Source organism: Heterocephalus glaber, unplaced genomic scaffold, assembly GCF_053883595.1.
Source record: "Heterocephalus glaber isolate CG9 unplaced genomic scaffold, H.glaber_assembly_v1.0 deba00001744, whole genome shotgun sequence".
Lineage (NCBI taxonomy): Eukaryota > Metazoa > Chordata > Mammalia > Rodentia > Bathyergidae > Heterocephalus > Heterocephalus glaber.
The window spans coordinates 2792904-2820573 of NW_028258450.1; the positions used below are offsets into that span (position 1 = coordinate 2792904).

The 27670-nt window shown below is 49.6% G+C and overlaps 2 protein-coding genes across 6 annotated transcripts; one reads left to right on the forward strand and one right to left on the reverse strand.

The window, feature by feature from the left end:
• The first annotated feature begins 3 nt into the window (after positions 1-3).
• Qpctl (glutaminyl-peptide cyclotransferase like) lies at positions 4-7875 on the forward strand. Its single transcript, XM_004867141.3, has 7 exons — positions 4-395; positions 827-970; positions 1790-2071; positions 3246-3398; positions 3498-3597; positions 4037-4153; positions 6245-7875. The coding sequence occupies exons 1-7, from the start codon at positions 189-191 to the stop codon at positions 6388-6390; spliced, it is 1149 nt and encodes a 382-aa protein (XP_004867198.1). The 5' UTR covers positions 4-188; the 3' UTR covers positions 6391-7875.
• Positions 7876-11079: 3204 nt separating this feature from the next.
• Positions 11080-26442, reverse strand: Fbxo46 (F-box protein 46). Of its 5 annotated transcripts, XM_021245759.2 has the most exons (3): positions 26307-26442; positions 22143-22324; positions 11080-14534 (listed from the first exon to the last, which is right to left on the reverse strand). In XM_021245759.2, exon 3 carries the CDS (start codon positions 14458-14460, stop codon positions 12622-12624), a length of 1839 nt encoding a protein of 612 aa, XP_021101418.2. In that variant the 5' UTR covers positions 14461-14534; positions 22143-22324; positions 26307-26442; the 3' UTR covers positions 11080-12621. The 5 variants fall into 5 exon arrangements, with proteins under 5 accessions (XP_021101418.2, XP_004867195.2, XP_004867196.2 ...); XM_004867138.3 differs by lacking the exon at positions 22143-22324 and having other exon boundaries at positions 26307-26435; XM_004867139.3 differs by lacking the exons at positions 22143-22324; positions 26307-26442 and adding an exon at positions 17852-22125.
• Between the last annotated feature and the right edge of the window lie 1228 nt (positions 26443-27670).

Sequence of the window (27670 nt, forward strand, 5' to 3'; positions counted from 1 at the left end):
AAGTGGAACCAACGCCAACACCCGAGGGAGGGAGGGAGGCGTGTCCTCAGGATGCCATTGGTTTCACGACTCGTTGGGTGGGAAGTGCAACCGCTCTCATTGCTCATTGGTTTTGTGATTCAGTGGGTGGAACTTGGCCGGACCTAAATTCCATCCGTGGCCAGGGACCGGTTTCAGGCACAGCTGCCATGCGTTCCGGGGGCCGCGGGCGGCCCCGGCTGCGGCTCGGCGAACGCGGCCTTCTAGAGCCACCTTCACTGCCCAAGCGCCGCCTGCTAGCGCGGCTGCAGCTGTTTCCTCTGCTGCTGGCTGTGGCCGTGGGATTGGCGCTCTACATCATCTGGAGCGGCTGGCACCGCGGGATTGAGGAGCTGTCAAGGGGCCGGGAGTTGCGGGTGAGGCCAGGCGGGGCTCAGGGCACCTGGGGACCTCCATTTCCCACTCCCCTTTCCAGAGTCTCAGGTTGACGTGGCTGTATCGTATCGCCCTAACCGCAGGTGCTTCCTTCTTTCTCTGTCATTTGAACGCATGCCCCGTACCCACGAAGGCTTCGCGCTCTTTCTGTAATATTAGCTCCCCCTTAAGAAGAAGGGTCTGCTCTGCTCTAGTAAGCTACCGGGATCCGATTTGTCTGTCAGGATTGCGGTAGTTTTGATCAGATGGTCTTGGAGGGGCCTTTCCTGAGTTTATGATTTATCCTAGATGCTCAAGGCTGCTCATTACCAAGAGGATCCGGAGCTCAGGGCGGCAACAGCGCCTGGGGTAGGGTCAGAAAGGGGGGGGGGTGCTCTCATTCTTCTCTTCCCCATCTTAACCTCCCTCCAAGGCTCCTCTAGTTGGAAACCTCCCTGAAGCCCAGCTGCGGAAAGTGGTGGGACAACTGGATCCTCAGCGGCTCTGGAATACTTATTTGCGTCCTCTGTTGATTGTTCGAACCCCCGGTAGCCCCGGTAATCTCCAAGTCAGAAAGGTAAAGGCATCATATGGTATCTCTAGGTTCTGACCAACGCCCCTCCCTCTGCCAGGCCTCTAGAAAAGAAGTAGACATCCTGTCCAAGATCCTAAAGCAGGTAAAAGGTAGAACTGGGGCTCTGATGGGAGTTAATTTGACTTTAGAGTCCCACATAACCAGCAGGCTGCATTTCCCCCACCAAAAGCTAAGCACATCCACTAGGGACAAGCAACAGACAGCACTGCGCGGTGAGAACCAGTATGATCTTCACGTAGATGGTGAAACCAAGGCTCAGAGAGGCTATACATTTTGCCTAGGTCCCACAGCTAGTAAGTGGTGTCACATCACTATATTGCCTTCCAAAACACTACCACCACTCCTTTTTTAAAAATTTCAGACGGTCTTTCTAAGTGACTCAATTGCTGGGACTGGGCTTGAACTTGCAATCCTCCTGCCTCAGCCTCCCAAGTGCTAGGATTACAGATGTGCAACATTATGTCAGGCCGTTTCTGAACTTCTCTGGGACCCAGTTTCCTCCTCTGCAAAATGGGGTCATGCACTGGCATTCTTTACTCCATAGGACTGATAGAACAGGGCTTGGCAGGTAACAAGACCTACTGAAGATTAATTAAGCCATGATTAGTGTTGGCATAGGAGGTGGCTCACCCCAACATCTGGCACTCAGTAGGTACTGGGCAGAAATGAGTCAATGAAATAACGCCCTAAGTGGGGACTTTTGAGTCAACCTGACTGCTCTGCGTGGTTCAGGTCACACAGCCCTTCTCCCCACCTCCTCCCCAGTCCCTGTCCACCCTCCCACCTCTCTCTTGCCACTAGTTCCTGGAAGCCACACTGCGGGCCCTGACAGCTGGCTGGCATGTGGAGCTGGATCCCTTCACAGCCTCAACTCCTCTGGGGCCACTGGACTTTGGGAACATTGTGGCTACGCTGGATCCAGGGGCTGCCCATCACCTTACCCTTGCCTGCCATTATGACTCGAAGTTCTTCCCCCTGGGCTCAGCCCCGTTTGTGGGAGCCACGGATTCAGCTGTGCCCTGTGCGCTGCTACTGGAGCTGGCCCAGGCTCTTGATCTGCTGCTGAGCAGGGCCAAGCAGCAGGTGAGGAACAGTAGTGGGAGAGAGGTGGGTCACCTCCACCCCATCCATGACCCTTCTCTCTCTTGCCTTTGTAGTCCTTGTCTTCTGAATGTCCGATCCTGTTACCTCTGCCCAGACCTTCCCATGGCTCCCCACCCCATTCCACATACGCCAGGGTCCTTATAATGTCCCCTGAGGTGTGTCCTATTAACCCTCTAGCTTCACCTCTTGCCCTTCACCCCTCACTCACTTTCTGTAATCACACCCACTCTCCATCTCTCAAGCCCACCTCAGGGCATTTGCGCTTGCTCTTGGCTCTGCATAAAATGGATTTTTTAAAAGGCAACTTGATGCTTGTAATCCTAGCATTTGGGAGGCTGAGCCAGGATGATCAATGCGAGTTTGAGGCCAGCCTGAACCACATAGTGAGACCCTGTCTCACAGAAAAAAAAAGTTGCTTTTTTTTTTCCATCCTTCTTGACTGGCTCTCACTATTCAGGTGTCCACTCCAAAGTTGTTTCTTCAAGGACTCCTTCCCAGCTACCCCAAAATAAGTCCCTTGGTCCCTATCTCATCCTTGATAGTTTTCTGTTGGTTTGTTTGCCTGTCTCCTCAGCTAGAGTAAGTTGCTTGAAAGCAGGGACTCAAGTTTCTTTTGTTTTTTGCTGTATCCCCTTGGTCAGAATATTGCCTGGCATAAAATGGGTATCAATAAAAATTTATGGAATGAATGAATGAATGAATGAATGGAAGTATAGATCACATCATGCTTCTCCCCTTCTCTAATCCCTTCCATGGATCCCCAGTGTCCTTATAACAAAGCCCAAACCCCTTGGCCCTTGCTGACCCCTCTGATCGCTGAAACGTCTCCACCTGCTCCCTGGCCCCAGCCTTGATCCATGTTGCTCCTGTGGTTGAGAGTACTCTTCTCTCTGCTCCAGTGTGCAACCCCAGTGCCCTTCCTACCAGGTCCCACTAAGCCTCTTCCTTTCAGAGCCCTCTAGTTCTTGGAAGCATTTGTCCCAACTGCATTTCACTGTTTGTATCATTCATTTGTGGGTCTTTTTTTTTGCCAAATTGAGCTTGAGGAATAATTATCAGATCTAACCCATCTTTAGTTCTTTATAACAGGGCACATGGGTGGGTGGATGCCAAGGGCTGGCACTGATCTGGCCCTGGCCACCTGCACCCACAGGCAGCCCCAGTGACGCTGCAGCTGCTGTTCTTGGACGGTGAAGAGGCGCTGAAGGAGTGGGGACCCAAGGATTCCCTTTATGGCTCCCGGCACCTAGCCCAGCTCATGGCATCCATGCCCCACAGTCCTGGCCCCACCAGGATTCAGGCCATTGTAAGACCAGGGTCCCTCTGGTTCTGGAGAGGGAGGGAGAGGGAGCAGTGGGGTTAGCAGGGTCCTCCTCTGCCCACTCCAGTCCTGGCTTCTTCCTAGGAGCTCTTTGTGCTGCTTGATCTCCTGGGAGCCCCCAGTCCGACCTTCTACAGCCACTTTCCCCACACGAACCGCTGGTTCCATCGGCTGCGGAGCATCGGTAAGCCTGAGGGCAGAGTCGGGTACCTGCCTGGCTTGTGGGAGGGAGGCCCAGTCACATGTCCTCTAACATTCCCACCACCTCCCTGGTCTCTCTAAGGAATCAGGGCAGAAGCATACACTCATCACAGGAAGGTCAAGTGTAGTGATTATAAATGAGCCGCCCTGGTGTGAGACAGCTCTGGTTTCAAATCCTGGGTCTGCCTCTTACTCCATGGGAACTTGGGTTAAGAAGCTTCATCAGTCTGGGCCTCAGTTTCCTATCTGTAAAATGGGCGGGGTGCTAATGATAATCTACCACAGGAAGGAGAAACACATTCATTCATGTTGGGATGACCAGTGCTTTATCTCCGGGTCCTTTGCCCTCTGATCCATGGACAGGGGACCTTTGACTGCTGAGCACAACCTAAGCCTTGCTCTCTAATCCCCACCCCCTCCAGAGAAGCGTCTGCACCGTTTGAACCTGCTGCAGGCTCACCCCCAGGAAGTGATGTACTTCCAGCCCGGGGAGCCGCCGGGCTCTGTGGAAGATGACCATATCCCCTTCCTCCGCAGAGGTACTGCCCTGTGCAGGGAGGAATGGGGGCAGTGTCCGAGGAAGTCACAACTTGGGTTGGCTCTGGCTCCTTCCTAGTGCTGGGGACTGGTGGCAAGTGGTTCCCCTCTTCATATCTCCATTTCTCCATCTATAAAATGATATCACACAGTATTGAAGGTACCAAGTGTACTAATGTGTGTAAAGAGTTTGTTTGGACCAGTGTCCAGCACACAGCAGGCATTCAAGAAATGTTAACTATTAGGATTTATGCCACAATGATGACAACATGTATTCTTTGTTTTGTTTTGTATTTGAGACAGGTAGTTTAGGCTGGACTTGAACTCACTATGTAGCCCAGACTGGCCTTAAACTTGCGGTGATCCTCCTGCCTCAGCCTCCCAAGTCCTGGGATTATAGGAATGTGCCATCATGTCCAGCACAGCATGTATTCTTGATTTTCTTTCAAGGCCCTGGTGGCTCTGTAGATTCACCAAACGAACTTCAAAAAATGCCCAGTCAGGGCTGGGGATTTAGCTCAGTGGTTCTGCCACCTGGCTCACAAGTGCAAGGTCCCAAGTTTGATCTCCAGTACCCCCCCTAAAAAAATGCCCAGTCATATTTCAGGCCTACCGGACCACAATCGTGGGTATCTGGATGATTTTTACAAAGTTCCCACACAATTATAGGAATTAAGAATGTGGGTTTTAGGTGGGCATGGTGGTGTATGCCTGTAATCCTAACACTCAGGAGACTAAGCTAGAATGATTGCCAAAAGTTTGAGGCCAGCCTGACTACAGAGACCTTGTCAAAAAAAAAAAAAAAAAAAAAAAAAAGCCTGGTGTGGTATCGAAGGTTTGTAATCCCAGCACTTGGGAAGCTGAGGCAGAAGAATCACCTCAAGTTCAAGGTCAGCCTGAACTGCATAGCAAGACCCTGTCTAAAAAAAAAATGCAGGGTCTCATGCATGCTAGGTAAGTGCTCTAGCCTTAAGCTACCACTCACTGTAGGTTGTAGAATGAGGCAGTCTGAGTTCTGGGATCTACACTTACCACTGGTTGACTTAAAGCAGACTGGCCTCTGTAAGCCCCTGTTCTTTCAGGAAAATGAAAATATACACGTGTGTATTAATGAGAGAATTAGGATGTCAGGTCTATAAAATGCCTGCTTACAGTCCTTGGTGTATAGCAGGTGCTAAAAACTGCTTTGACAAATTTATAACTGTCTTCCAACAAGAACGCCTTCGTTAGCGGGTGTGGTGGTGCATGCCTATAATCCCAGCATTTGGGAGGCCCAGGCAGGAGGATTGCCGTGAATTCAAGGCCAGCTTGGGCTACATAGCAAGTTTAAAGCCAGTCTGGACTACTTTCATTAGAATGTCATATTTATTATGGTTTTTTCAGTGCTTGGGACAGAACGCAGGGCCTTGTATCTGCTAGGCAGGTGCAGTACCACTGAGCTACACTCCAAGACCCAACAATGGCTCCTTTGATTCATTCAGGGAACATGAGGGAAAATGCTGGGTGTGATGACGCATCCTTGTAGTCCCAGCTACTTGGGCCTGAGACAGGAGATGTGACCCCAGGAATTTGGAGCCAGCTTGGGCAACATAGTGAGACTCCATCTCAAAAAAAGTAAAGTGAGGGCCAAGGATTTAGGTCAGTGGTTCCGCTGCCTGCCTCGAAACCGCAAGGACCCGAGTTTGATCGCCGGTACCAAAAAAAAAAAAAAAGTAAAATGAGGGTAATGGTAGAAAGTACCTACCTTAAAGGGTTCACAGAAAGGATAAAATGGTGTGTTCGTGTGGCCTAGCGCCTAGCACACAGCAAGTACAATATAAACGCTGTTAGAGAGAGGCCTGATGTATGCCTGGCACAGAGGATCAAGGACATCTTCCTCCTGATCTCTTCACAGTCCATTAATTTTGAGTTCCTCTAATTTGTTATGAAAACAACATGTACCCCTCACACATGAACAAAAATCATGTTCAGAGCTCAGAAAGTGCTGGAACAGAGTGTTTTGGGGTGGCTGGGGGAGGTCAGGTTACCAGCCTGGGCCTGGCTAGGGTGTGTGGTGGGCGTGCAGGCCTGACAGGGTCTCCTCTCACCCGCAGGGGTCCCGGTGCTTCACCTCATTGCCACGCCCTTCCCCTCTGTGTGGCACACACCTGGCGACACAGAGGCCAATCTCCACCCGCCCACTGTGCACAACCTCAGCCGCATCCTGGCCGTGTTCCTCGCTGAATACCTGGGGCTGTAGCCCCAGGGACCTTACTGAGGGAGCAGCACCTGGAGGGTTCGTGCCCAGGGTGCCTGGTGCCATCGGAGCAAGACTGGGCCCACTGCAGGAATGCTGGCTTCTCCTGTTCCACACCCCAGGCTCCTAGAAAGGACCCACTTTCCTTTGACTAAGGCTGCCACCCTTCGGGGACATGGACAGGACCACTCGGCAGTGAGAGCCAAAGGAGTATGCTTGGCCCTTGCCTGAGGTAAACGCTTGGTCTGAAGGCCAGCAGGGACCAAATGCTGTGCTTTCAATCAGCAAACTTCGGACAGTGTCTGGACCAGCACCACTCAACTAACTGAATCCTCTTCGGCTGAAGTGTTCACATCAGTTCATGCTCCCCTGGATTCAGAAAGGGAACCAAGGAGGTGGAGGCCAAGGCTTTGGTGCTCCTGATTTATACCTGAGCCAAGGGGCAATAAACCAGTGTTTTTAGGGGGTTAGAGATCAAAGTACCAAGGTAAAAACATCATTCAGTGAGTCTTCTCACTGCATAATGGTAATTTCACATAAGACAGAACACAGTGCTTCCCAAAGTATTTCACCATGGTACCTCAGAAGACACTTTGGGAAACCCTGGATTTGGAAAGTTTGAGAGGGTTTCGGGTGGAATGGGTCAGACCTAGATTGACTGCAAAGCAGTTACCCTAAACCACCCTTTCCTGTGGGTACAGCAATGAGATGGCGTTGTACCTGAGGCCAGGGAGGAATTTCTGCCAACCCAATCTCATCTTCTGGCTCAGCTGGGGAGTTTATTAAGAAATGCAGACTAGGGCTGGGGATTTAGCTCAGTGGTTCCGGCGCCTGCCTCGAAAGCGCAAGGTCCCGAGTTCGATGCCCGGTACCAAACAACAAAAACAACAAAAAAACAGAAATGCAGACTTGCAGGTCCCACCCCAGACTTACTGAACCAGGACTGCAGGGAGGGCTGGGGTTCTGTAACAAATACCTGAGGACATCTTTTGACTTTTTTGGATATAGGGTCCCACTGTGTAGCCCAGAATGGCTTTGAACTCTCAATCTTCCTGCCTCGGCCTCCTAAATGCGGGGGCATGCTGTCCTCAAGGACATAGTGTGGTGCATACTCAGCTATTTAGCAAATCTAGTGAAAATAAAACCCTCAATGAGGGAGAAGCTGTTCGGTGCAGCTGTGTAGAAGGCTTCCCTAGCAAGCCTGTGTGAGGCCCTGGGTTCTACCCACAGCTAAGATGGAGGGTTAAAACCAGTGGAAGTGAGCTGGGTGTGGTGGCGCACACCTGTAACTCCTGCCCTCGGGAGACTGAGTTAGGGAGATGGATGGGAGTTTGAGGCCAGCCTGGGCTACATAATGAGTTCAAGGCCAGCCTGAGCTACGAAAAACCAAAAATATGCCACCTGCCTCACAAGCTCAAGGTCTCAAGTTCAATCCCCGGTACCAAAAAAGAAAAAAAAAAACCCAAAAATAAAGTGAAGGTGACCATCGGTCTCCTGAGTCAACTGAAGGCTCCAAAAGATACAATAAACCTGAGGGCTGAAAGCCAGGTTATCAAATGAGAAAGGATAAAGTCAGAGTCCTCGGTTCGAGTGTTTCCATAGTGGCTGACATTCATGTGTCGGGCACCGAGAGCACTTGGAGCAAATTCATTTCATTTCCCCCTAAACCCTGACTGAGCGGTACAGTTTCGGTTCTCGCTGTGCAGGTGAGGAGGCAGAAACAGATTGTGAAGCAGCTGTCTGAAAAGCTCAGAGCCTCACCCACAGCTGCGCTCCCAGCCCCAACGTCGCCCCTCCCATCTGGAAATCACCAGTGCTGGATGAAGACTTGGTCAACAAAAAATAGCATGTGGCTTTTAACTTATTTTTTTCCCAGTACTGGGATTGCACCCAAGGCCTTTGCACTGACCTACCTCCCAACTAAGCCTTTCTTACTTTTTAAAACCTTGATACAGGTTATGTCCCTAAGTTGGTGAGACTAGACTTGAATGTGTAATTTTCCTGCCTCAGACTTCCAGAGTGCTAGGATTAACTGATTTTTAAATAGCTTTCTGCACATATTTGGCTTGAATTTCAAGTAAGGCTTATTAGATCCATATTACAGATGAGGCTGCTGATGTCTGCCAAGGTGATGTTTGCAGCTACCCTTCATACTTGACATATGGGCTCCCACAGGTGTATTTGTTAGCACAGCTGCTGAGCAGTCTAGGTGAATGCTTCACACATCAGTCTACCTTAACCCAAAAATCTCAAGGGCGCCAAATCTCAAACCTTTTTGAGCAGTGGAAAATTCCATACCTGATGACCATGGGGCTGAGATGGGGCAGCTGCTCTGAGTTCAAGACCAGCCTGAACCACATACCAAGACCCTGCCTTGAAAGCAAAAAACAAAAAGCAGGTGCACTAAAAATACTGTAGAAAATTACCTTCAGGCTTTGTGTAGAAGGTGAATATGAAATGTAAATAAATTTTGTAGTTTTAACTTAGATCCCATTTCCAAGATATCATCTTCATGTGTACACAAAAATAAAATTGGAAAAAAATCCTAAATCTGAAACACTTCTGCTCTTAAGCATTTCAGATGAAGGCTACTCAATCTGTATTCTTATTTTTCAGATTAAGAAACAGTTTCTGCTGGGCATGCTGGCACATGCTTGCAATCCCAGTACTCAAGAGGCAGAGGCAGGAGGATCTCTAGTTCAGGCCAGCCTACTATGTATATAGTAAAACCCTGCCTCAAAAAGAGGGGAGGGGGGAAGAAAGGAGGAAAAGTGAAAAAGAGAAAAGAATAGGAAAAAGAAAGTGAGCTTCAGAGGAACCAACCGCCCAAGATCACAGAGCTGGGTACCTCTGCTGCCATGTGTCTGGGTGTACATTTTTTATCGTTTAGTCTTCACACCATTCTGTCTCCTGGTTCTGCAATGTATGGTAGCTTTTGCTCTATGCTTCATAACCTTCAAGTGTTTCTGTGCTTCCTATAACCAACCAGCTTTATTTCAGTAAGCCTTTCTTCAGTTGTGTCTAATTTGCCCTTTAACCCAATTACTGAGTTTTTGAATTTTGGTCACTGTATTTGTTATTTCTGAAAGTATGACATTTGGGCTTTTTCCTTTCCAATCTGCTAGGCAAGTTTTCATAGTGTGGAGTTCTCTGGTGATTATCTCCGAGCTTCTCTTAAATTTTATATTTTTATAGCTGGGTGTGGTGGTACACAGCTGTAATCCCAGCAGTTGGGAGGTGGAGCTAGGAGGATACCAGCAAGTTTGAGGCCACCCTGGACTACATAGTGAGTTCAAGGCCAGCCTGCACTACAAAGCAAGACCCTGTTTTAAAAAAAAACTTTTTATTTTTATTTTTTAGAAGGATCTTGCTATATAGTATAGGAAGGCCCTGAATTTTCTATGTGGCCAGGCTGGCTTCAAACTTATGATCCTGTCTTAGCCTTCAGAGTGCTGGGATTACAGCAGTGCACCACCACGCCCAGCTTCTTAAAAATTTAAAGTTTTAGTTGGGTGTGTTGGCGCACACCTGTGATCCCCGTGCTCTGGGAGGCTTACGCAGGAGGCTTCAAGTTTGAGCAAGCTTGGGCAATTTTGTGAAACCTTGTCTCAAAATAAAAGAGGGGCTAGGGATGCAGCTCTGTGCAAAGCACTGGGTTCAGTCCTTGCTACTGCAAAATGGAACAGTTTAAGATAATGTTATGTGTTATAATCTGTGACTGAGTCCCACCATCTGAGGCCTTGTGGTTCCATCTTGGGGAGTATTCCCACTGGCTCTTGCTCATATGGCTTTGCTTTCATGCATGTCTATTTGCTACTCATTGTCTGAAAAACAATGAAAACGTGGGATTCTATTTTTTGTTTTGTTCTGAGATAGGATCTCACTATGCAGTTCAGGCTGGCCTTGAGCTCACTATGTAGCCCAAGCTGGCCTTGGACTCACAGTGATCCTCCTGCCTCAGCCTCCCAGCGCAAGGATTACAGGCCCGTGCCACCATGCCCGGCTTACTTGTGAGATTCTAGGTGGCGGTTCCTACTGCTGCTTCTGCCAGACCTCTCAGCAAATAGTTCCCTGGATCACACAGGGGTTGTGACCCTGGCTACAGACTAATTCTCAGGGTTGATTTTTCCTTTGGCCTCGTACCCGCCTCTGCAGCCATCATCTTCACAGGAGTTCACAGTTTCCTGGGATCCCCATACCTCTTACCTCCTACGAGGTTTCCCACATTGGCTGGGCTGTGGCTCTGACTTCTACCTATTTCTCCCCATCAGCCAAGTAGGAGATTCAAGTTTGTCCACATCAGCAGATGCCCTCGGACCAAAAGTGGCTTCAGGGCCCTTAAAATTTTGGCCTGGCGGGTCCTTAACATATTTTAGGAGCTATCTTCTGCTTTTAAGGAAATTTCTTTTTTTTTTTTGGTACCAGGGATCGAACTCAGGTCCTTGCACTTTTGAAGCAGGCGGCAGAACCCTTTACGAGAAACTAAAGTCCCACAAAATCAAGCCAAGATTCATCCAGGTCTTTGATCCCAAAATCTTAATAACTACTCTGACATCCTACTCTCTCTGGAAAATGATTCCCTAATAAGAACATCAGAGATTGTTAGGACCTTCTCAATAGCCACTCTTCTTTCTTTTATACTTAAAAGATGTCTTAAGTCCCCCCTTTTTTAATTTAGTAAAACAACTAAGAAACTATTTTAAAATTTTAATTACAGGGATCTATAGTAACAGGTCAGGCACATTGCACTCAGCTAAAAGACTGCATTTCCCAGCCTCCCTTGTAGCCCTGTGCATGGCTACATACTGACCAGTAAGATGCATATGAAAGTACATACAGTGTGGTACTTGAGGGAGGAAGGGGGCTTCCCTGCCTGCAGAAAGGAGGTGGTAGTTCTCACAGCCATCTCAGACCACAAGAACGAAGGAAACAGCCAAAGAATGACAGAACTGTGAATTTAGAGGGGCATGGGTGGAGGCCCACCATACTTGCTTAACACTGGATTTCTAAAGAAATAAAAATGATCTTATTCAGGCTACTACTATTTTGAGATTGTCAAATCAAAGCCAGCACAGATGAGAAGAATCAAAAATAATCTCAGGCTGAGGGATTTGGCTACAGATCCCTTCTCTACTTTTTCCATCCTACCGTGCACAGGCCCATAGTTCTCTCTTCACCCCAACCTCCCTCCCTTAACAACACACAGACCAGTCTGGGCCCAACCTTATAAATATTGATTTTATAGAAAGGACCAATTCAAAAATTGGCCAGACGCCACATGCTAGAATCTTCCAGAACCACAATGACGGAAAAACAAAAACAAATGCCCCAAACAGAACAAACAAAAATACCCCAGACCACATTGCCTGAAAATCAAGTCCCAATTGACCAAAAGGTTCTAAAGACATCTGTGGTTTGGGGTGAAGAGACCCCAACGCCTCAACAAGTACCCAGAATGGAAGAAAAAACCACTTAGAATTTCAAACCCACAGTCCCTGCCCTCCACGCTGTCAAGAGCAAGGCAAAGGGCTTCACAGCTTTACTGGGGGAGGAGCATTGGCAAAGCTTAAATAACGGGGTGGGGGTGTCCTGTACTCCAGGGGTTTTTTTTTCTTCCTTGTAGAGGAAGGGGAGAGACTGGTAGCTTGTGGCTAAGAGAAAACAGTAACTTTTATTTCTCTAATGGGGAAAACATCTAAAAATGGTAGGCTGCCGGGAGAAAGTGCCAAACTGGATCTGCGATCTGACGGTCCCTAATTCCAAAAGAGGTGAGCCTTGGGGCAGGAGGTTTGGAGGTACCAACATGGGGTGCTGCAGCCTCTCCAGAGAAATGGGCTCCAGAGGCGGAGGGCTGGAGGGGGCAAAGAACAGGAGCCAGCATGGGGGAAGCATTAGGTGGTACCAAAATTAGCTGCCGTCTGCTCCCTGCTGGTGGGTCCCTGGGGTGTACAGAGTGGCAGGGAGGGTCCTGGGGCTGAATGGAGAAGAAATTGAGATGCTGATAAAAAAACACCCTACTTGAGGGTCCCTGGCCCTGGGTCTAAAAAGTAGAAAACCAACAGGGGTCAACCAGAGTGTCCTCTTGGGTCCCCCCGGAAGCTGGTCTCAGTTCTGGTGGGGGATCAGCACTGCCTGGACTGGGGGCTGGGGGCCAGTGGCCCAGTCCCAACCCTGGCTCCCAGGGAGGGGGAGGGGCGGGCACAGTGGGCTTCCCCTCCCCTCCCCTCCCCGGCTTCACCTCCCCTCCTCCCGGCCCGCTCTGCCCCCACCCAGCCCATTGCAGGGCAGCACCCAGTTGTTATCGTGCAGGCCCAGGCGGCAGCCTGGCGTCTCCCGATCGGCTCGGCGGCAGCACATCCAGTAGGAACGTCCGTAAGGCAGGTCATGGTGGTAGGGCTTGGGGTGCCAGCGGCACAGGGACACGTCACCCTTCTCGTATCTCTTTCGGCACTGCTTGCAAGGGTCATCACGGTAGAGCGGGTCTCGGCTCCAGCGCGAGTCTGTGGCACGCACCCCGAATGCCTCGATGATGCCCTTGAAGTGGTGGCAGGTGCACTTGAGGGCGGCCAGGGCCCTCGTGGGCAGAAAGCTGAAGATCTTGACCAGCACATGCTCGGGCAGCAGCAGCATATACTGTCGTGGCTCCAGCAGCCGCTGGATCTTGAAGCGGATTTCCAAGAAGTCGTGCGACACATGCCGGTAGAGGCGGCACAGGGAGGTGTCCGCTGTCCCCTCAGCATCGTCCGGGCCTGGCACCACAGTGGGTGCATCAGCTGGGGGAGGCTCAGGGGGCCCATCTGGCCCCCGGGACTGGAGGAAGAAGAGCTGGCCGGGTGGAGGTGGCTCCTCGGGGCTGACTGTCAGACACACTGTCTCCTCCTTCACATTCTTGGTGCCGTCCTTGCCAAAAAAGACGCACTCATCCACCACGCCAGTCACCACCACATCCACATGGAAGCCTGAGGCTCCGCAGTCCCGGGCGGGAGGGGGAGGGGGAGCCGGGGGAGTGTCCTCAGGCCTGGCAGGGGCGGGGCTCTCACCCTCGCTGGCTTCATCTGCCCTGGCCAGCAGGAACTCTACGTTGCTGGGAAGGGCATCCCGGGAGGGGCTGATAAGCTGGTACAGGTCACAGGTGATCTTGTCCTTGGCTCGGGCGCTGGGCCCTGGACTGCCAGGGTAGGCACAGCCGGGCCGGCCCCCGTTCCCGTTGGGTAAGCTGCCATCTGGTGCCCGGGGCTCCCGGCCATTGGAGATGCGGAAGGCAATGCGCACCTCCCCAGGGCCTGGCCCAGGCCGCTCCTCCTTGCGAAGGCCCTTGGTTGGAGGGTTGTCCCGCTGGGCCTCGAAGTGGGCCACGGCCTCGGCCACACGGCTGCAGTCACCACCACCACCACCACCACCACCACCACCACCACCACCACCGGAACGCCGCTCAGACCCCAGCCCCTTGGCAGGTCCACCCTGCTCAGCTGACACAAAGACCACAGGTGCCGGGGTGGTGGGGCGTGGATAGCTCTGCAGGGCCAGGGCGGCCCTCTGCTCCACCAGGGCCACCATCTCGGCCACAGAGAGGAGGTCTACGTCCTCCCCGGCTGAGGCAGGGGCCCCCTCAGCAGCAGGGGGACCCTCCCGGCCCCCCGGGTCTGGAGGAGCCCGGCTGGGCTCAAGACAGCGCCTCCTCCGCTTAGCCTTGGAGCTGTCACTGCCCCAGTGACCCTTGACCTTCATGGAGCTGGCCCGGCTACCTCCGCTGCACTGGTGCGCCACGAAAAAGGCCACCTTCTCCTTTGTATTCCCTGGCTTGATAACATACCAGGTGTCTAGCAGGACTCGGCCCTCGTCACCCGCAGCAGAGGCCGAGAGGAGCGGAGCGGGCTGGGAGCTGGGGGCATCGGCGGCGGGTGGGGTGTTCTCCGAGTGGGAGGGCCCATGGTCTGGCTCCGCCCCGCTGCCAGGCTCAGGGCAGGCCGACGGCTTGAGCACAGCGGAAGGCGGGCGCGTCTGGTTCTGGGAGTAGGTGCCGAAGGGCCGGGGGCACCAAAGCTGAAAGGGCAAGAGACTGCCACGGTCCATTCTGGGTGTGATGGCAAACAGGCAAGGAGTCACCGGATCTCAGGACCAGGATGGGGGGGGGCTCCGCATGTCACCTGGAGACAGAAAAGAAGGTTGGGAGCTGGAGAAACAGGTTCTCCTCCCGGGATACCTCTGCCACCTCAACCTATCCAGAGGGGGCAAACCAAATTAGATGGTCACTAGCCACCCTGGGCTGGGCGGGGGCGTGTGTAGCTCAGTGGTAAAGCACCTGCCTGGCCTGAGAAGAGCCCTGGCTTCCATCCAGCACCACAAAAAGAAACAAAAATGAGGGTCAGGGATTTAGCTCAGTGGTTTCGCTGCCTGCTGCGCAAGCACAAGGACCCGAGTTCGATCTCCAGTACCAAAAAAAAAAAAGAAAGAAAGAAGGAAACAAAAATAAAACCAAACTATTCCTTCTCCCTGCTCAGGTGCGCAGACAGGGATGCAGATGGGATCTCTGAATGGACTGTAACCCTAACTGGCTGTCTGCTCTGATCCCAAAGCCCTCACGCCACTGCCCACTGCCTTAGCTCACAGTTCAGAGACCTCCTGCTGCCTGACCTTTAAACTTAAGTGAAAGTACCCATTGGCACACAACACACAGGCTCCTCTCTCTTCTCTTTGCTCACCCGGAGCCAGTTCCAGAAAAAAAAACAGGAATTCCCAGCTCTGCCTACAGCTATGGCTGCTTGAGCCCACAGAGGGAGGAACAAGGTAGGCTGGGCAGGAAAAGAATATCTGAAGTCAGAGTCAGAGAGGCTTTTTTGGGGGTTGAGAGGTCTTGAGACTCTTCAAGAATCTCTTACAGCTGTGCATTCTCACCTCGAAAAACCACATTCTTGCAAAGGCTCTCTGGTATTTCACTGAAGCACAGCCTCAGAACCCTGGGATAAGAAGGCCTGTGCCAGTCTAGCTCCCTCCTCAAACTGCAGTAAACTGAGGCTCAGAATGGGGAAGGGTCACACAGCTAGCGGCACAGTGGATCTGGAAGAAAGCCAGCTTCTCAAACTTGGTTTCTGGACTCTTTAGTTCAGGGCTATCTTGAAAGTGGCTACTTTATTTTTTATGCGAGGGACTTAATCTGGTGGGAATTTTGGTAATGTATCTGATTTAGCTACTTTCCACTTACCGGTAAGTACCAGAGGCCTCAGTCTCAATCTTTCCCTCAGCCATCTCCTTCCAGAGCTCAAAAAGGAAACCTTGCAAACCCCAAGCCTTCCACAAGCCTATAGACTAGACCAGTCAGCAAACAATGGATCAAGGGCCAAACCCAACTCACTGGCCACATGAAAGTTTTATGAAACACATGTTTATGGCTGCTTTCATGCTAAGACAGCAGAGCTGTACCAGACTGTACATGGCCTGAAAAGCCTGAAATAGTCATTATCTGGCCCTTTATGGAAAAAGTTTGCCAACTCTTGCAGTATATATAGACTGTCTGTCCTCTAAATGTGGGCAGTTCTTGGGCCGGGGATTTAGCTCAGTGGTTCCGCCGCCTGCCTCTCAAGAGCAAGGACCCACGTTCGATCCCCAGTACCAAAAAAAAATGTGAGCAGTTCTAGATAATCTGACACCATTCACAGTTGACACAGCCTCTAAATACAGACATCAGTATCTTTAAAGAGAGCCCCAATCCTGACTCCTTTCCTCCCCCAAAATGCTCCATCTCCAGAATCTTAAGCTCTCCCCTAACATCGAGATCATTTCAAATCCTCCTTTAAACACCCAAAACTAAAAATACCCCCGGCATGAAAGGACCCAATTTCAGAGAGCCTCTCACAGATGCCCACACAGCAATCTCCCAAGCTCACAAACATTAGTCTCCTAACTCTTGCACTCATCCCAACATCCCTACAGAGCCCTTATTGCCACAGAAAGCCTCCCAACCCCAAAATAATACACAAAAGCTCCCTAACATTTAAAGTGAATTCCAAAACCAAAGAAATACTTCTCAAAGCCAAAAGAGACCCCAAAGAAACCTCACAAATGTTACAACAGCAAACACGTGCTTATTGCACGAGTGTTCTGGGCTCTCCGAACAACTGCTCTCCCTAGGAAGCAGGGAGCGTTAAAGAAGTTTCTGCTTCCAGATGAGGCACCGAAAGGTAAATCTCTCCCAGGGTCAGACACGTAGGAAAGTCAAGTCAGATGCGCACATTCTGGCTCCAGAACTGGTACTCTTATGTTCCCTGGAGGCCTGCAGCCCCCCACAACTGGGGGCCTTCGCTCTGAGCTACTTCCCCAGTCCTTTTTAAAACTTAAATTTACTGTTGTTGAGACAGGACCACCCTAAATCACCAGGCTGCCCAGCGTGAGCTCGAACTTTCCACCCTCCTGCCTCAGCCTCCCAGAGTGCTGGGATTACACGCCTGCGTCACCACTCAGCTCCTTGCTTCAAAGTCTGCCCAGGAACTTCCCAAATCCTATACCTACCAAACCCGGAAACCACAAAGGAGACTCCCAAGACACAGCCAAACCCCAAGGCGCCCTTTAAGCTCAAGGGAACCTCAACGTTCCCACAACCCAAAATATCACTTGAATGCAAAAACACCCCAATTTCATAGCCGCTCCCTCAAAGGGATCTCCCAAACCCCTCAGGTGACCCAGGAAATCTAGACACGCCCCCAAAGCACCCTCACCCGCAGCACCTCCCCCAGGCAGTCGTGGACACGCATGCGCGAGAAGGCAAAACGAGTGCCCGCCCCCTCTTGCTCGGGCTGTGCCGGGGCGGGCGCGAGGACTACCTTTCCTCCGCCCCGCCCCTTTGTTGACAGACGCGCGCGTGACACCCTCAGCCAATGAGCGACCTCCGATTGGGGCCGTGCCCATATAAGGAAGGCCTTGGCGAAGGGGCCCAACTTCGAAATGGGGAGGAGTAGGCCAGAGGTGACAGGAGGGGGTGGTGGAATGGAAACAGCCAGATGTAAGGGAGCAGGGAACAATTCCCAACGTCCTGCTAAACGGAAGTTAGGTCCGGACAGAGGCCACTGCACCCAAAGGAAGACTTATTACTCCACGGTCCCTCCAAAGTGGAGCCCTGATTGACAGACGAGATTTAAAGGGCCAGAGGGTCCCGGAATTGAGAACTCCAAGTCGGAAAGCAGTACCTCGAGAGGTCCGACAGTGCCTAGCTTTGGTTGAGAACCGTGGAAGAACAGAATCAGAGCTAAACTTGGCACCAGAATCACCTCACCTTTACAAACAAATGGCCACAGCCCTGCGCGGGTCTCCGTGGCACTGAGTTTAAGCCTCTGAGCCTGGCATTCAAGGCTGAAGCCACGTGCTTCATGGGACCTGTCCATTCCACCTTTCCGGCCACATAGGCCAACCCCGACTCAGTACAGAAAAACAACAGGAAATAACTCCATAATGACTTTTAAGTACTAATTACCTGTTTTAAATTCATACGGAATGCATTATTTCTGGTGTAGATCCTTTCTATTCCAGGTGAGATTCAATGCAGGCCTCTATCCAGGTGTCTCCTGTCTTCCACTACCCGCCCAGCCTTGCCTGCTTCCAGCTATCCTCCCACATGACAGCCTCAAGGCCAGCCAGGGTCTCGTAAAAGGACAAATCTATAAACATTCCCCTGTCCTTGCCTGGAACCTTCCACAGCTTCCCAGTGCCTTCTGGAAGAAGCCCAGGTACCTACCTGTCGGGCCTTATCTGTACCCACTCCTTCACCCCCACACTCAACACCCCCAGTGGAGCTTGGTGGGCACCTGACCTGGTGAAGGGAGTAGTGACAGACAATACACAGGCCTTGTCTAATCCTCAGTATCATCTCTATTGCATGGATGAAGAAACTGAAACAAGCCCAAGGTCATGAAGAACCGGGGCAAGTTGGAGCAGGGGTATGAAGCCAGGGAATCTGTTCGGGTCACTGCTTGTACTGCTTCCCTATAAGTTCCCTGGGGTTGCAGTTCAGGCTCCCCTCCTCCAGGAAGCTCACCCCTCAGGCTGGGGCAGGCTCCTCTCTGGGCTCTTTGCTATCTATTTCTCAAAGTCACCGAATTCCTCCCTTCCCTGGTCTGCATTTGCTGTTCCTGTAAACTGCAAAGCATACCCCTAGATCTCCACCTGGCTCAGTTCCTTACTTAACTCAGGTGTTTGCTCAAATGTAATTTTATATAAGAAGCCCTTCCCTGAATTCCCTTCTGGAAACTACCTGCCCATGCAGAGGAATGACCTCCCTGTTCCCTCATCCCAGCCATGCAGCTCCGGGTATTCGCAGATAAATCTGCGTCTGGATTGTGCAGAGGGGAAGGCAGGATCTAAGACCCTTCAATTCTAAAATATCACCACCCAAAAGATGAAAGACAAAATGATGGAAAAAGACTGACCAAGCAAATAGGAACCAAGGGACAAGTAGAGCAGTGATAGTACCGTTAAAAATAATAATAGTATATCTTGGAAACAGCCCAAATGCCCATCAATTGACAAGTAGATAAAGAAGATTTTTTTTATACAATGGAATACTACTCTGCCATAAAGAAAGATGGGCTTCAGGCAATTATAGCTAAATGGACCTTGAGACCATACTCTTAAGTGACATAAATCGGACAAACATGTTTAAATACCACATTGTTCCTCTGGTGTGAGAAACTGAATATGGAAATAAGGTCTGAGATGTATAATGAATGTTTGGAAGTGGAAAAAAGTGTTCAAATGAGAAGGGGAACAAGGGAGGAAGGAGAGAGAGAGGAAGGGACAAGAAAAAAAAGTGAAAATAGAAGGAAAAAATGGAAACGCTTTTGGACATAGGGAGAGGAGGGGGCTTGGGGGGAATGGGATAAAATAAAATTTATTTAAAATAATAATAATAGGGCCAGGGATTTAGCTCAGTGGTTTCACCACCTGCTGCACAAGCGCAAGGACCCGAGATCGATCCCTGGTACCAAAATAATAATAATAATAATAATAATAATAATAATAAAATAATAATAATAAAGCTGAATGTGGTGGTACACACCTGTAACCTCAGTGCTCCAGAGCCTGAGGCAGGAGGATCGCTGCAAGTTCAAGGCCAGCCTGAACTACATAGTAAGACTCTGTCTCTAAAAACCTAAATAAGGCTGGGGATTTAGCTCAGTGGTTCCGCTGCCTGATTCACAAGTGCAAGGACCAGAGTTCGATCCCCGGTACCAAAAAACAAAACACCTAAATAAATAAATAGAAAAACTAAACAAACAAACTGGCAAAGGTGGTGACAAAATAAACTGACCCATTATATACAAAAATTCCCAGCATGCAGGATCCTAATACGATAGTCTCAAAACATAAATCAGAAAACAATCATCATTGCACATGACAGCCTTAAGCCTACACAATGACAAAAGAGAATTTTAATGTAACTGTAACATCTCTCAGAATAGATTTTATGAGAAAATAAAATTAGTAAGGACCCAAGCCACACAAGCTACGCCCTGACGGAATGCCCCCAACAATTACAGAATCCACATGTTCACATCCTCAGTTTACACAGAACATTTGCAAAAACTTGTCTCAAACATTCAGAGGTCTTCCTGTGTCCTGCCCCTGGCTTGGAATGCATAGGTGACATTGAGCTCACCAGAAAGAGCTCATGAGAAAGGGGGAACACATCCAAATAAACGATCATAACCAACAAGGATATATTAATTACAACAGCACTTAATACCAGAGCACTCACTGTGTGCCAGGCCCTGAGCACTTTACAAGGATTAACCTATTTAGTGCTCACATCTTCTCACCATTTATAATGTCATCTTGTTATGGTTTATAACTCGATGTCTCCCCAAAGCCTCATGTGCACACAGGTGGGGTGTTTGGGAGCTGACTGGATCATGGGCACATGATACTCCACTGATGAGCTTATAGCTAAGCATGATATGGGAGGTAAAGCCGGGTCTGAGGAGGGGGTCACTAGGGGCGTGGCCTGGAAGGGCCTAGCTCCCTCCCTACACCCTTGATCACTCTGTGCTTCCTGCCTGCCAAGCGGTCAAGCAATTCTCCTCCACCACACGGCCCAGCCTTGGAGCCAGCCAACTATGGACTGAAATCTCTGCAACTGTGACCAAAATAACCCTTTCCTCCTCTAAACTGTGGGCATTGGGTATTGCGTCTCAGTGATGAAAAAGTAACTATGGCAAAGACAGGAAACTGAGGCACAGAACACCTAAGAAATAGCCTGCATTCAGGCTGGGGATTTAGCTCAGTGGTGCCAGCACCTGCCTGGCAAGCACAAGGTCCTGAGTTCGATCCACAGTACTGAGGAGAAAAAAAAGTGAGAAATAGCCCTCATTTGAAGCTTTTACCTCTGCCTAAAATGCTCTTCCTCAGCTTATCAAGCCCTTTGAGTCCTTTTTGATTTAAAACCACCATCCGTCCTCCCAAAAGACACACATGCTCATTCTTCTTCCCTGATTCAGTTTTCTCCTTAGCACACATAACTATCAAATATACTAAAAACTGTTTAGAGGTCAAATTACCTCCCCCTCAGTATTTCCACCGTTACTTCTGCAGCTTCCGGGGCAGTGGCCACATGGCATACCCTGGGAGTTTGTTGGAAGCGCAGACTCTTGGTCCCTACCCAGGGCTGCTGAATAGGAAAGTGCACTTGAACAAGCTCTCCAGGGCACTCGTGGATAAGCAATGCCCCAGCACACAGTGGGTATGCAAAACACATTTGTCTGAATGAAGGAAGGAACTCCTACCGGCCTTGCCACCCAGCTTCTGCTCCAGCCAGCACCTTCAGTGGAAATTCTGCACCAGGAGAGAAGGATGCCACTGCCTCCAGGAAGCTGTCCTAGTACCTTCCCAAGCTACAGGTGCTCTCATTCTCCTGAGGCTTCCTCTTATAACACCTGCTAAGTGGCAGCGAGCTGAGTGGGTGAGGTCTCTCTCTTAACCAGCCTGTCGGCTTCAGGAAGCTGAGACCTCTCCTCATAGGCAGAGCTGTTCCAATCTCCGTCCCTGGCTTCCGGGCCGGTTTAGCTCTTGGGCTCCATCCTTTCCATGGTAGCCTGAGGGATCTTTCCAAGTACTCAAAACAATGTATGTCTCATGAACCCTTTCTTAGGAAGTAACTGGAGCAATTGCTTCACCACAATGAAGAAATAGCTGGGCATGGTGGTGCCTGCCTATAATCCCAGCACTTGGAAGGCTGAGGCAGGAAGATCACCTCAAATTTAAGGCTAGCCTGGGCTACACAGTGAGTTCAAGGCCAACCTGAACTACATAGTGAGATCCTGTCTCAAAACAAAAACAAAAACAACCAGAAGCTAAGCATGAGCCTAAGAAGTCCAGTGGTGGGTGGAGAGACAAAACACAGGACACAGAGCACAGGGGAGGGCAGAGAGCAGGTGCTCAGGGAATGCACTTGCCTAATCACACCAGAATTGGTGGCAGGAACAACAGAAAAAAAGAATTGGTGACAGGATACCAGTGCTGTGTTACTTCCAGGTCCTGTTCGTTCATTTGTCCTTTTTTTTTTTGGTTTTTGAGATAGGGTATCACTATGTAATTCAGGCTGTCCTTAACTCACTATGCAGCCCAGGCTGGCTTCGAACTCTTGAGGATCCTCTTGCCTCAGCCTCCTGAGTGCTGGGATTACAGGTTTGTGCCATCAAGCCTGGCTATTCCTGTTCATTTTATCCCCCAGCCCCACCGCCCTTTTGTCCAAGGTCCAGGCCCTTCCATACCTCTCCGCCCAGCGTTCCATCGGCAGGGTCTGCTGGCTTCTCTCCCTCTACTTCTTTGACTAATAGCTCCCTGAGGATGAGAACCACCCAAGCCCTCAGGATCTGGAGATTCTAGAAGTAGACAAGGCCAGCTGAATCTCAGCTTTCCTGCTTCAGGGGATGTGACCACATGCCTCAGTTTCCTGCATTGTAAAATGGAGATGAGGACAGAGGTGTAGCTCAATGGTAGAACACTTGCCTAGCACGTGGAAGGTGCTGGGTTCCATCCCCAGCACCACAAATAAAATGGTGATAATGACTGCACCCACCCATGGACTGGCTGACAATTTACTGAAATCAACCTGGTAGAATATGTCGTGTCAACCTGATTACAAGGAGGGGTTAATATTTAGATGTTGGACCGGGCATGGTGGCACATGCCTGTGATCCCAGTACTCGGGCTGCTGAGGCAGGAGGATTGTCATGAGTTTGAAGCTAGCCTAGAAGACACAGAGTTCAAAGCCAGCCTGAACTACATAGTGAGACCCTTTCTCAAAAAAACAAAAACAAAAAAATCAGATGCTGGGATAATGAAGAAAAAGCAAGGCTATGAAAGGATTTGAAAAATCACTCACATGGCCAAAAACATCCTTCTTTATTTAATATCCTGAAATGAAATCGATCCCAAAGAGGTTTTTGTTTTGTTTTGTTTTTGGTACTGGGGATTGAACCCAGGACCTTGTGCTTGCGAGGCAGGCCAGGCAGCAGAACCACTGAGCTAAATTCCCGGCTCCTGGGCTATAACTTATGATCCTCCTGCCTCAGCCTCCCAGAATGCTGGTATCATAGGCATGTGCCACCACACCATGCTTAGGGCCATTCTTTTCTTACTGTTGGGTTTGCTAGAAATACACCATTAAAAATGGTAAAAAGAAAAGCCGGGTGTGGTGGCGCACACCTGTGATACCAGCATTCTGGGAGGCTGAGGCAGGAGAATCACCACAAGTTCGGGGCCAGCCTGGGCTACATAGTGAGTTCAAAGCCAGCCTGACCTACACTGTGAGACCCTGTCTCAAAAAAAGTAAAAAGACTGTTTTATATGAGTAAGCTTCAGACAAGAACAGGTTGAGAAAACATTTAAGATTTTTTTTTTTTTTTTTGGTACCAGGGATCGAACTCAGGCCTTTGCGCTTGTGCAGCAGGTGGCGAATCCACTGAGCTAAATCCCTGGCCCCAAACATTTAAGATTTTAAGAAAAGGCAAAATAACTTGGAAAGCAGACACATTTTCTAAGACAAATAAAGGCAAAAGTTTTTTAAAAAGTGTCAGCTCACCCACATGTGACACTGAGGAACACAGACAAGTGAGAGATAGGCAACTTTCTCCTGAACCAGCAGGTTTTCAGGTAGTTCGATAAAGGCTGATGATAGAATATTAAAACTCCATGAGGGCCGGGGACTTAGCTCAGTGGTTTCACCGCCTGCTTTGCAAGTGCAAGGACCCGAGTTGGATCCCCAGTACCCAAAAAAAAAAAAACAAAACTCCATGAGACCCACTGTGGTGACCCACACCTGTAATCCCAGCACTCTGGGAAGCTGAAACAAGAGGATGGCAAGTTCATTCAGCCTAGGCAACTTAGTAACTTGGCAAGACCCGTCTCAAAAAAAAAGGGTAGGGATGTAGCTTATTGTAAAGGTCCTGGATTCAATACCCAGTACCACAATAAAGAAATAAGTAGGGGCTGGGGATGTAGTTCACTGGTAGAGCATTTGCCTAAGGAGCACAAAGCCCTGGGACTGATACTCAGCCCCAGAAAAAAGAAAAAAATAATAACTTTTTTTTTTTTTGGTATCGGGGATTGAACTCAGGACCTTGGGCTTACAAGGCAGGGACAGTGTCACTGAGCTAAATCCCCAGCCCATAATAATAACTTTGTAAAATCTAAGAAAGCAATGACAAGCAGGCAAAGCTGGCAAAAAGTGCTGAAAATGAATCAGGAATAGAGAATCCAAACCCTGAAAATGACCACAAGGCCACCACTGCTGCAAAACTACCCTGATGTTATGACAATAGCAAGCTCCCCAGGCCCAGGTCCAATGTACAGTCAGTCCTGGCCCTAGTATACAGTAGGTGCTCCTGTAACACTTGTGCACTATAAACAAATGAATCCCCATATTCCACAAGAGGACACTGAGGTCCAAAAGAGTTAAGGTCACATGGTCAGTAAAAGATGGAGCCAAGGGCCGGGGATTTAGCTCAGTGGTTTCGCCACCTGCTTCGCAAGCGCAAGAACCCGAGTTCGATCCCCAGTACCAAAAAAAAACCCAAAAAAAAACACTTTTGGGGGCAAGAATAAACATCACAGAAGGACCTCATACTTAGTAAGATCTTAACACACAGGAAGCATTTTATATGTATTTATCAACTCCTGCTGGGATGTAGCTCAGTGGCACAGTGCCTGCCTGGCAACTGCAAGGTCCTGAGTTCGATCCCCGATACAAAAAAAAACCCACACCAAAACAAAACATTTATCATCTCCTTATGAGACCTAACCTCATCGGTTGGATCCAGTCTCATTTTACATATGAGAAAAGTGAGGCCCAACATGGGTATTCAGCTTGGCCAAGGACACACACCAACAGAGGCAGGGATATAAACCTGGGCCTATCTGATACGAGTGCCTTTAACCATAAACTTCACCTAGGCATGGTGGCACACACCTGTAATCCCAGCACTCAGGAACAGGATTGCCACGAGTTTGGGGTCAGCCTGGGCTCCATAGAGAGAGCCCAGGGGAGAAAAAAAAGGGGAGAGGGTGAGGAGGGGCCAAAAGACTTGCCCAAGGTCACACAGCAAATAGATGGCAGAACTAAAAATCCTAACCCAAGGCTGCTCTGATCTCTGTCCCTACTCACCACACTTTATTGCAGTATAAGGAGAGGGGACCAGATCACAGTAGTGAAAGCCCAGATCTGGAGCCAGGATGCCTCAACTGGAATCCTGAGTCTATCATGTAATGGTAGCTGACTTTGCAAAAGTTCCTTAACTTCTCTGTGCCTGCTTCCTTTCTATAAGATGAAGCACTTACATCTTAGAGGTACTGTCAGAATCAAATGAATCGACATGAACAAACAGCTAAAAACACAGCAACACAGCCAGGCATTTGGTAAAACAGTTAAGTGTTAGCTGGATCAGACTGTGGAGAGCCCCTGCTTCTGAGCTAGGGTGTGCCCACATCAGTGCCAGGATTTGGGAAAATGCCTCTGGGGCTGCACTGAAGAGGAGGGAATCCATTAGCAGTTGTAACCCAGGCACACTCCTGGCATGGAGAGCTTCCCACCAACAGCACTGAGACTTAAGACTTAGTCTCCCACCAACAGTAAGGAGCTTCCCTTTAGTCCTGTCAGTGGCTTGCTCCTTGTTCTCATAGTGCAGATAAGGGCACTGAAGCTTACAGAGAAAAGACTGGCCTAGGTCACAAAGGAGGAGCAGAATAAGGGATCTAAACTGTCCATACAGCTAAACCACTACACTCTTCTAAATCCCAGAGAATGTGAGAGTGCCAACGATGGCCTCTATAGTCCTTTCTGGTCACGTTATCTTAAGAGTTCTGTAACTGTCCAGTTTATCGGGGGTCTCTGGCTGGATTAGGGAAGCATCTTTATATCCAGGTCCCTAATCTCACGCTCCCTACCCTACCCTCTGTCCTGGAGCCTAGCCTACACTCTCATTGATTTCTGACGCCCACCTCCATCATCATCCTGCCCAGAATCCACTCCAGAGAATCCAACCCCTAGAATCCATGGTTTTGGCCTCTCCCCTTCAGACTCTCTCACACAACTAACCCAGACCACCAAGCCTTTCCACACCCCCCAGGACAGTCCCCCTCAAAACTGCTCCCTTCAGGGTCTCTGCCTGGACGCCCAACCCCGTCGCCGACTTGGAACCTTCCTCTCCAGCTCTGAGGCCCCTTACAATCTATCCCCACCCTCCCCACCTCCAAGACCCCTCCCCAGACCCCCCCTTCTACTCCCTCGAGCTCCCATTCCTCCCAATCCCCTCCCCCAAGCGATCTCCTAGCACCTAGCCCTTTCTTTAGCTTCAGCTTGTTCCTCCTCCAACTCCCCGCGTCTCAAACTCCCGCCCACACTCTCCAGCGCCCCCGACCCCGTCTGGGGCTCTCACCATCTCCGCGCGCCGCAGCTCCCTCGACTACGCGGGTTGCCCTTACTCGCTCTTCTACATCCTCCCCTTCCGGGTTCGAGCCCCAAAGCCCGCTGGGAATTGGAGTCCAGGAGAGTAAGGACTACATCTCCCGGAAGGTAGCTCGGCAGATTGGAGGTGGGGTAGGAAGCCAGTAGGTGGGCTGAAGGGAAAAAACGACTAACTCCCAGGAGGTAAAGGGAGTACTCGTCAGCGCAGGCGCAAGAAATTCCCCCGCGAGGCCCGCTGGGAAATGGAGTCCAGCTTTCTCCCATTTTGGCTCGGGGCCCTTGGAAAGGGGTTTGAGGGACTTGCAAAGGATTATCGGTGAAGGGTGGAGAGTACAGGAAGAGAAAGTTTATTGATTTAGTTATGCTAATTAACACAATAATTAGCAGTGCTTTTGTACTTTCCCAAACACTTTCCCTTACCTACTACCACCTCATTTACCAAAGAGAAAATGAGAACATGGGAGAGAAAAGCTTGTACATTACGACACCAGGAGCTAGTCCACATCAGTTAGGATAGAAGCTGCATGAGGGCAAGAATCTGTGTACTTGTTCAAACTCCTGAAACAGCATAAATACGGGTTGAATAACTATTATGTGCTAACACTATGCCAGACATTCTGCAGACCCTAATAAGAATTATGGTCTCAAATTTATAAAGGAAGAGTTTAAGTCTTTTCTCCACAGCAACACAGGAAAGTGAACAGAAATACACAGATCACCTCCCCTTAACATATGGGGTGTAATCAAAAAATATGGTAAAATGTTTAAATTTTGTAAAAATGCATTACAGTGAAAGATACATTGTCATCAATCCCTCTCAAAATATTTTCCCTTGCTTCAAATACGTTTATCACATCCTTCTTGGCAATGTTTCTTTTACTTTTATAAGTTTTTTTATTTTTTATTTTTTTATTTTTTTGGTACTGGGGATCAAACTTGGGACCTTGCACTTTCGAGGCAGGCGGTGGAACCACTGAGCTAAACCCCTGGCTCTTAAATTTTTAATTTAAACATTCACTGTAACTTTGGGTCAAACCTTGTATATTTTTCTCCTGGGCACGATGGGCACACCAGTAATCCCAGCTGAGACAGGAGAATTACAAGTTTGAGGCCAGCCTGGGCAATTTAGTGAGACCTTGTCTCAAAATAAAAAGTAAAAGGATCTACAGGTGTAAATCAGTGGTAATGTGTCCCTGGATTTGTTCCCCAGTACCGAGGAAAAAAATAAGAGATATATTTTTCCAGCCTATCTTCTGCATGGGCCATGAGAATGAGCTTTCTAATGTACAGCTTGCTCATGGCTCAAGGACCTTGCACCTCGTGAAAAGAACTACT

Excerpts from the sequence above, each read along its gene's own strand:
- Qpctl (XM_004867141.3), top strand. The coding sequence starts at position 189 with ATGCGTTCCGGGGGCCGCGGGCGGCCCCGGCTGCGGCTCGGCGAACGC. Across the intron at positions 971-1,789 it reads GTAATCTCCAAGTCAGAAAG|TTCCTGGAAGCCACACTGCG; the intron begins GTAAAGGCATCA and ends TCTTGCCACTAG. Across the intron at positions 3,598-4,036 it reads CCATCGGCTGCGGAGCATCG|AGAAGCGTCTGCACCGTTTG; the intron begins GTAAGCCTGAGG and ends CACCCCCTCCAG.
- Fbxo46 (XM_021245759.2), bottom strand. The coding sequence starts at position 14,460 with ATGGACCGTGGCAGTCTCTTGCCCTTTCAGCTTTGGTGCCCCCGGCCC.